Genomic DNA, 10,072 nt, shown 5'->3' with positions numbered 1-10,072 from the left:
CTAAGACTCTAATGAATTTATTCCAAATCATACGACAGATTGAAGTATATAGATATGGACATGTGTATGCCGTCTCAGTGACAGTAAGAGAACTGTTAGAGTTGCAGATCGCTGTGTGGAAGATCTACTGACTATATGTATATATTTAGTTGATGTTGATTGATTTAAAGTTATATTTGTTTCCACGACAAATCTTTGTGCTATATGTTTGAAAGAATACGCAAGGGGACGCGTGCGTGTTGTGAAAGTGAGATTTAAAAAAAAACAGCGTTCCTGACAGCGGTAAGCATCATCGTTCGGCAACAGACTTTATTCTTTCACTATTTTATTTTTCTCTGAAGTTTCATTTTTACTTAAAAATGACTATAAGAAACATATGTTCAATAAATTTGGGGAAATAGACATTATTAGTCTTGTAGGCAGAGTGTACCCGTAATCGTCTTTATAAATTGCTGTGATGAGGACAGTACATAAGCAGCAGTGGACATTGGAATATTTTCCTTTTGATAATAAATTATATCAGTCTATAAAGCTGAACTCTACAAACGTTCTTCATGTGCATTCTTCACCGGCTCGTCTTTCACAGTGTGAGAACAGTGAAAGTGAAAGTTGAATTATTACATCTTAGTTCACAGCCCGCACCTCCTTCTATTGTATCTCCTGCTTCATGTTCATCTTCGTCATCGTCGTCGTCGTTGTCGTCATCATCGTCGTCGTCGTCGTCGTCGTCGTCGACGTCGTCAGGAATATTTATGTGCACACACCCTTTATCGACAATGGTAGTGAAGTGGAGTAGTTAGAGCACCTGTCTTCAATCTGAGAGCGCTAGTTCGATACCCGATTAGCGCAGCAAACGTCTTCCAGTCAACTGACTCCATAGAGGTTTGGGGAATATAAGACAGCGATGAAGAAGAGCACAGCTTGCCTCAGTGATGCTGCTGATGATGCAAATAGGGGTTGCATGCTACTTTTTGGAATAATGTTTTGTACAGCTGGTGTAAGCTTTCACAGTTGTCTACTATAGTCATACATATATCAAAAAATAGCATCAAATGGTAAGATCTAAACAATAGTTTAACCTTTACTGGCATTTTGCATAAAATCACAACACGTCACATCTATCTCAGATTAAATAACTTTTTATTGTTAAAGGCCTAAGTTACAGCCTTTATTTGGAAAACAGTTAAAATTGTCGAATAGAAATCATCTAGAATCGAGAGGTTGTTGCTTATGGTGACGTGTTAGTTGGTGGGCGATGTAAAGATATTCCATCCTGACCTAACCCCCCACATAGTACCGCCATACTCGTCAATCCTGAACAGTTGTCCATCCATGGGCACCCATCGATCTCCTAGGAATAAGACAAATGACATCCGATCAACTGCCATGGTTTTAAACACATGATATCACTACAGACGACTGCTATAACATATTGGTAAGAGACCGAATGTGAGGACGCCGCACTACATACTACTTACTTCCTCACCTGAGTGAGTGAGTGGGTAAGTGAGCGAGAGAGTGATTGAGTATATACAGCATACACTTATTGTCATTTTGAAGTTGCCAGTGGGACAACATGCTGTACAACATGCCAGATTTGGTCAAATAATAAGATTATATACTGTGCATAAAAAAACGATCAGCAAAACATTTTAAAATATTGAAATGAATAAACAAGCGGATGGACGAGTGGTAACAGCGTTGAGGTCTGAATTAAGAGTTTGATTAGTGCAGCAAACTTCAGTCGACCAGACCACAGGGACTGGGTACCTGATTCAATGGAGGTTTGGGTAAGACATCAAGGGGATGCAAATGAGCTCCGCCCTTACATACTCGCCGCAACGACATCGAAAAGTCAAGAGGTGACCTTTACCTTACACTTAATTGACATTGTATATAAAATGGTTAAAGCACACACCTGTGGGATTTGTTTCACTGATTCCAGTTCTGCGAAAGAGCTTGTGCCCCCTGTTCAAGCCAACCACCACATCTGAACCGGAAGCGACGTATACAAGATTTCCATCTACTTTGGTCCATCCTCTGCCCACCGTGATGTTTCCCCCATAGGTTCCCTCTCGGTAAAAAATGTTGTCGCGGTAGTCGACCGTCCACACGCCAGACGGTCCTGCATAAATCTTTGTGAAGCGCCCATCAACCTTCTGCCAACCAGTTCCCACTGGATTGTCCAGGCTAATGCCATTCCTGAACCAGACCTGTCGAATTTATCTTCTTTTAATTATATTATTCTTTAAAAAGGGCAGACCTCCGTAATAAATCGTTACCTGAGCGATATAGGTTACTGTGTCTGTAAATATAATGTACATTTTTATCGGACATCATGATAGTAAGGTAACTTAGTCCTTCAATATTACGTGATTTCGGATTAATTTATTGCTGAAGATTTTAAAAGCTAACACGTGGGGGACATGTAGGTCTGCAGTAGAATGTTAACCAGTCTCTTGTCTGACCCAAAACTCAGTCCATACACTAACCCCCGGTTCATACAGGCCAACCTCGGTACCAAGTGAGGTTTGACAGATGGTGAGGTTCGTTGACAAATACCAGAATGAGGAGCAGACAACTGACAAGTCGATCACAAAAGATCAAAGAGTGGATCAGACCACACACACACACACATACAGAGACACACCACACCCCATATCTCTCTCTCACACATACACTTCTTCGATGACTTACTAAATGATTTTGTTGAGCATAACATCAAATGATCATTTCTTTCGTGACAGAAATAAAACGAGAGAGCACAAGAAGCCTAAACATTATTTAAACTTCTGTTCACATGATAGTTTCTCTGATGAGTGTTTCTTAGCTTTTAAATCTTGATTGTGACCGCTCACCCACAATTAACGATGTTTTCACCAATTTTAAATATTTTAGAGCTAGTGCTCTTGAAACATTATCTCCTATGTGATTTTATCAAACATTCTATTGTTAACGAGCAACAAAGACGTTCCATTAATTATCTTACATAATTATAGCTTTTATGCTAAAACTAATTTTAAAACTTCCTACTTCTGCCAAAAAAAAAAAAAAACAGCTTACCGAATACCAGTCACCAATTCCCCAGATGGCGCCATGGGGTGACACAGTCACGTGATTGAGATAACCGTCCAGTTTGACCCAGCTCGACCCTGTAGGATTTTCGGCTGTGATATCCTTTCTGTAATAAACCTCAAACCATTTGTAGATGCCGACGACGATGTCTGTGCCGACGTCGATGACTTTGAAGTCTCCGGGGACGTGCGTCCAACTTGTGCCAATAGCATTTGGCTCCTGGTATGTACCCTGGCCACAGCAAACACAATACAAATATTTTTAATAAATCAAGGGTGTCACTAGAGCAACACAAACACACAGGTATGTACACACACGTAAAGACAAGCAAACAAGATGAGCTGTAAAATTACTATATTGTGTATTTGCATGGAGGTGCAGAACATCCAATGATTGTTGGTATCAACTAGTTAGCCTCTCGGAAAACTATGATTTTGCTTCTAATATATCAGTGAAACTCTCACCAGGCATTATGTCTCTATATTCCTTATACACAGTCATTACTTTTACTTCAGGTCTACAAATCTGATACTTGTAATACCAGTTACTGGCACAAAAATTAATTTAAAGTTTAAAAAAGAAAACGAATTTAAGTAATCGTTTACACATTTAACGAACAATCTTTCTGTTACATTATTATTTCTGATGTAGGTAACATTGTCGGGTACATCACCTCACGATAGTAGATCATATCATCAGTATCAACCGCCCACACGCCTGCTTTTCCTATTGACACATGTTTCATGGATCCCTCCACTTTCCTCCATGACTGGCCGCAGCAGGATGAGGTGAGAGCCAGAAGACACAGAATTATCAGCATTTCTATCACTCTGTTTTGTCTGGACATAAAACAGCAATACAGCAATCATTACATTCATTACAACTAAGGTGATACAAGACGGTGAATCCCTTCATCAAACCGCTACATAAATAATTAGTATTTGTTAATATGACAAGCTATGTTCATAAGCTCATCCATGGCACCAATATCAACCTACCTGTGTACCTAACAGCTCCATTGCCCAAGTCAAATACTAAGGTAACAAACAAGTAAGAGCGACAAATACTAACAGACACTATGGTGATATACCTGTTAATAAGAAAGTAAAAAGAAAAACAACGGATAGAATCTCAAGGACTAACGTATAAACAAGAAATGAATGTAAGTAGTTTATAGTGTCTACATCATCCTCTGGATACCCGGTGACAAAACATCCTTATTGTAATGTAAAGCGACGGCAGACCACCACAGGTGCGAGATGACAACATGTTAATCATTCATTTAGGCGGTGATACTTAGTGGGTCACGTGACATCATCCTATACTCGTATCCTTGTTTTGTTAGATAAATACCATTAAAGTAAAATGTTTGTCACAGGAGGCAGGGTGAGTCAACCAGCTAAATAATCATACTAGGCAGCTGTGCCATAAACATCTGTTTTAGACAATTTGTAAATTGTTATTTTAATTTCACAATTTTAGATTGGTTGTCATTATTGTTTTATTTAAAGCTACAAGAATATATATACACGTTGTATAAATAATCTTTTAAAGAATATTAATATGCTTTGATAAATTAGGAATGCAAAATCCTATTATGTATTTAGAACTTGCCTTTCTTACGGTGCTAACAGCTGATTATGTTCTCCCTGAAACCCATTGGAATATCAACCGTACCAAAATACACTTCCAAATTTCGCCAGTTGACATGACATGAGTAGGTGACACAATGCTGTGTTTAACAGTCATGTTCTGGGTGTCTGCTTGGGGCTACTACCTAGCTGCCATCTCTAACTAGGTTATCAACTATACGTAGTTTGACTGATGCGACAGTGCACCCGGGTCCTGGTCATCAGATAAGAAACTGCCGACTTCCTTCCTAGTCATCTTCTTACCAACTTAGGATGAATGGGTCATCTGCAAAGATCTTGTTCTAAGTCAGAAGCAGATATGTCACTATCTCTCTTAGTAACAATGCTCACCTGTTTCAGCGGTCTTGATCAAAGCGGATCAACCGAAGACAACTGTTTAAGAAACTACGAGTCTGAGAACACTAGTTATATACAGTCAGGCGCTATTTCTAGTGAAATGACTGGACATCTGTTAACATCCTTGCTTAATAGCAAAGAACGGAGAGTAGTAAACATAAATTTATTACAGAACAGCTGGTTCGCGGCGAATTTTTAAAAGCCTTGGATGAGGTAGTTAGGGGTGGAGGTGTGGATGGCAGGACATGAGGTATATCTCTGTCGAAGGATCTCCTCCACATATCATTCTGTCTCTACACATTTTGTATTGAGCGTTGTAGTCTGAATAACAAAATAATGTATATAAAATAGGCCTATATCTTTCACACATTAAGACCTGGCTTTCAATGTTATAATCATACAAACTCTAAGGAAGCTAGTCAATAATTTTTATAGATTATTTTTTCTATGTGGACTATTAAACATCTTTTAAAAGTGAAACAGAAAGAATTTATTCACCTCGTCAAGAGGTCTTGATCAGATCGTGTAAGTCGACGGAATCTGCTGACAGATGGTCTTTGGACCAAAATTTATACACACGAAGGGGCGACTGTCTGTGCTCTGATTGGTTTGCTTAATTAGTTTTGTGAACACTGCCTGTGACACGGATATTCCTTTATAATTAATGTGTTGACGACCACCAGACAGCTAACCGATAGAAACCTGTTGCTCTCAGATAATATAGAGAGGAGGCTGGGAGGAGAAGGTTGTGATGCCGTAAGAAGGAAAACAGAAGAGGGATGTCTCACCAGACCTGATAACAGATGATAAATTTTCTTCATTCAGTCATTTATCAGTTCTATCATTGTCAAATCGTTTTGATATTTTAGTGCTGTTGTCATCAAGTCTTTTAAAAAGGAAAAGAACAGACAGGAATTTAAGCAACTTAATTCTTACTGTAGTCTTCTGTTGTGCACGTTTAAGAAGTGTGTTGGTGAGCGTATGAAGAGAGAGAGATAAAGAGAAAGTGTGTCTGTGTGTGTGTGTGTTTTATTCATTATTTCTGACTCTCAATTTATTAATTGCAGTCCGTAGGCAAGGTCTGAAAATGACGGGCGGCGAGAGCCTAATCACGTGGTGGGTATCTCGTTATACAAGCGTCCTGTTAATTATATTCCATGGTATCAACTGTCTTTACAGCAATAGTTCAACGTGCGTATAACAAAGACCATCTATTAATATCGCTTAAAATATTAACGACTTCTGTCCAGATGCAGGATGATTGAAAATTTAGCAATAAAACCTTTGATATCCCAGACATCGGGCATGCGACACGTGCAGTGACTCATGGGACCGTTAGTGCCAGGCAGACTGGGAGGGTACACGTGGCAAAAGGACAAACACACGTTGATCCCTTTCACCTGGCAACCTTTCTCTTTGAACCTGCAGTCCAGCTTCAGAAAACGTCTGAGCTCCGTGAACTACATTAAATGACTTTAAGCTTTCAGATGCATTTGTCCTCTCGAAACACTGAGATAAAAAGAAAGTTTTTATTAAATGTAACTGGACTGACCGACCCTTCTCGCTAACACCCTATCCTAAACCTTATCTTAGCTTAGCGCCAAATCAGTCCGTTCCTCTTTGTTGGAGAGGACGGAAGTTCCCAAGGAGAATTTTTCACTCTATGAAAATCCTAGCTCTGGTAGTCGGGTGCGTCGTCTAGTTTCTACCTGCCTCGCGTTGTGTTCTTTATTTTATCTATCTCCAGGTATGGGCAAGCTACTTTTAACATGTAGCCGCTAGGCTACAGCTACTTTTTTTCAACACACTACAGCTACAATTTTCCAAAAAGTAGCCAGCTACTTTTGGCTACTTTTAAAAGGTGATGTTATAAAAAGTTTGCTGTAGTCAGCTGGCTGTAGCAACATACACGAACAGTGAGTGCAATCCCAGTGTATCCAGTTAGGAAAGTTGGTGCGACAGCGCAGACAAGGCTTACAGGAGAAAGACTGACGAACCATCGACGCCATCACAGATACTGTTTGGTAACGTAACTCTACAAGAACTGGGACGAGCTCAGCGGGTGGACCCCACCCTTGCTCGTATACGCAAACTGGCCGAAAGTCAAGCGACAAAGCCTGAAGCCACCTAACAGTGGAGGCAAGGTATACTAGACAGAGTCCGCAGCAAAGAAGGGAAGGCGGTACACCAGGTCGTGGTGCCTAAGGCATACAGACAAGAGGTGCTGCGGTGGGCGCACGACACACCCATGGCTGGGCACCTTGGAGTCAGAAGGACTAAATACAAAGTGGCAAACGACTTCTCCTGGCCGGGAATCTTCGCCGACGCGCGCAGGTATTGCAAGGCGTGCGACATTGTCGGAGGGCGTCACACCGCAACAGTGTATTCTCCCGAGTTGTGATGGATAAAGTGCATACGCCGACTCTTAGAGAAGAGATTAACAGTAGGAACTTAGAATCAGTTTGCCCAGAAAGCGCAAACATTGTATGAGATGACGTAAGTAGCTCGATACAGGTAACAAGGACGACGGTAGTCAATGGAGGGAGAAGCCATGCCTGAACATTGGACTGTTGATTGGTCGGTACAGTTTGTAAGAAAGGCTGTGAACAGGTCGTCCTAGTTACCTTGTCGCGAAGAACCTGATTGGTCAAGAGCTCTGAAGAGAACGAGTTAACTCATCGCTAATTAATTTCATAAACATTAAATGTGTTAATCGTTGGCCTGAACTTTTTGCTGAAAAAGGTGAAAGAGTTCGGCGAGCGTGGTTTACATGCAGACGTTAACACGCGCTCGCAAACACATTTAAACACTCTTCTCAAAAACGTTACAACAGAACAAACTACTTTTGTTTAAAAAAAAAAATAAAGCGGTAACATAAGAATCTTCACATTGGAAGGACCTCGCCCACAGCCTGCTTGCTCAACCTAGATATATACAGCAGTACAGTAACATACATAATCATCATAATACATGTACACACCTGAAAGCTTTCACGAAGTTTGATGCTTTATACGTCACAATGCGAAGTCCATCTTCTTTTTTCAAAGGAAACCAAATACTTGGCAAATCGATTGCGCCACATGGACGACACAGTACTTGCGGTTACTGAGCGTGCGAGTCACGTGGTGTCTGGCTGTCACAACGCCGAGCAGTGAGAGCAGTGGCTGTCGTCGTCTTGCTGACACGCTGTTGACGAATGTTCGTGAAAGTAGCCAAGCTACGGCTACTTTCTAAAATGTAGCTACGGCTACAAGCTACTTTTTTAATTTGTAGCCGGCTACAGTAGCTGTAGCACAGTTACTTCCATCCATGCCTATCTCTTACACGCACCCGAACTCAGCCGACTTTGTAGTCCACAAAAGACCCTTCTTTAATTTCTAACTAAAGTGTCTTTTCAATCGGTGCGTCGATTCCGCCGGACCTCCACGTGTGTTCTTTCTCTATTGTTGTGTCACGACTACAGACATGGACAACACAAACCTCACTCGCGCTCACACGGGGGAGACATGAGTACGACACACTAGCTCACTAACACTAACACGCTCACACGAGTACTTACGGTTCAAAGACATAAATTTATTGACAAGATATACAAAACAACTACCAAACTTATTCTAACCTACCTACCTATCCAAAACCTAACACCTAACTCCGTGGGGTGGGGAAGAGGAGGCTGAGTGATGCCAGCCGCTATTTCCAGCGGACCAGATGCATCACAGCCCAAAGGTACTTCTCGCTAACTCTGTCTCAAAACATTACTGCCATACCCAGCAGGACCTGTTCTCGGGCCGACAGAAAAAGGTGCGAGCGACTGTTTGCCCGCTGTTTGTACAGGGCAGCTTGGGTGCCACGTCATCTGCTGCTGCTGCACGCCGCTCGCGCGACTACCCTTGGGGTGGAAGGGGATGTGTGGTGGAGGGACTATGCACCTGTCGGCAGTACCTGATGACCTAAACAGCGCTCCCGCTACACAAACAAAAAGACAGAAATTGCAAGAGGAAACAAAGAAAATTAAAATAACCCAATAAAGTGTAAACAACTCGAAACCTCTGACATGCGCATTGGGTTTACCTTGCTGTTACACGGAGTTCCCCGCTTAGTAAATCATTATCTTGTTAATCAATGTGTAGCGTACGGCTTGCCAAGAAATATTTACACCCAGATAATATCTAAGACAACAGAGGTAAACCAATACTAAACTGTTACCCGCTTAGTATATAATAATGTTTATAATAATAGAGGGGTCATATCTCTCCTCCTTGGACTCTACTTATAAAAGACTGTGGTTATAAAAGGGTTAAAAATCACTTCGGCCATAGACAGCAGTCAGATACCTCCCTGTCTTGCCTTTGGTCCATAATTACTACTGATAGATCAGTTTTACTAACTAGATTAAATTGCGTTTAATTTCTTTTTACTTGTATTTGCGTTGGATCTGATGATTCTAAAAATATGAATATTGAATACATGATAAACTTTACTAATTGCTGCTTTCACCCGCAACAGAAATGTGTTTCTGTCTGTAGTGCAGTGGTAAGCATCATCGTTCGGCAACAGACTTTATTCTTTCACTATTGTGTTTTGCTCTGTACTTTACTTTTTACTTAAAGATGAGTATAATAAAAAAATATGTTAGGTAAACTAGGGGAAATAGACATTATCAGTCTTGTAGGAAGAGTGTACCTGTAATTGTATTTATAAATTGCTGTGATGAGGACAGTACATAAGCAGCAGTGGACATTGGAATATTTTCCTTTTGATAATAATTATTTCAGTCTACAAAGCTTAACTCTGCAAACGTTCTTTATGTACATTCTTCATGAGCTCGTCTTTCACAGTGTGAGAACAGTGAAAGTGAAAGTTGAATTATTCCATCTTAGTTTACAGCCCGCACCTCCTTCTATTGTATCTCCTGCTTCCTGATAATCATCACCATCATTATCATCATCATCATCATCGTCGTCGTAGTCGTCGACGTCAGGAATACTTATATGCACACACCTTTTATT

The 10,072-nt window shown here is 40.8% G+C and overlaps 1 protein-coding gene across 1 annotated transcript; it reads right to left on the bottom strand.

The window, feature by feature from the left end:
* Nucleotides 1-1,123: 1,123 nt before the first annotated feature.
* On the bottom strand, nt 1,124-8,104 carry LOC112570660 (tectonin beta-propeller repeat-containing protein 1-like). The gene is made up of 5 exons (XM_025249216.1): nt 8,044-8,104; nt 3,749-3,914; nt 3,064-3,306; nt 1,919-2,213; nt 1,124-1,351 (listed from the first exon to the last, which is right to left on the bottom strand). The coding sequence occupies exons 2-5, from the start codon at nt 3,893-3,895 to the stop codon at nt 1,242-1,244; spliced, it is 795 nt and encodes a 264-aa protein (XP_025105001.1). The 5' UTR covers nt 3,896-3,914; nt 8,044-8,104; the 3' UTR covers nt 1,124-1,241.
* Nucleotides 8,105-10,072: the final 1,968 nt, after the last annotated feature.

Source organism: Pomacea canaliculata, linkage group LG8 (genome assembly GCF_003073045.1).
Source record: "Pomacea canaliculata isolate SZHN2017 linkage group LG8, ASM307304v1, whole genome shotgun sequence".
NCBI lineage: Eukaryota > Metazoa > Mollusca > Gastropoda > Architaenioglossa > Ampullariidae > Pomacea > Pomacea canaliculata.
This window is presented reverse-complemented; position numbering and strand designations above follow the sequence as displayed.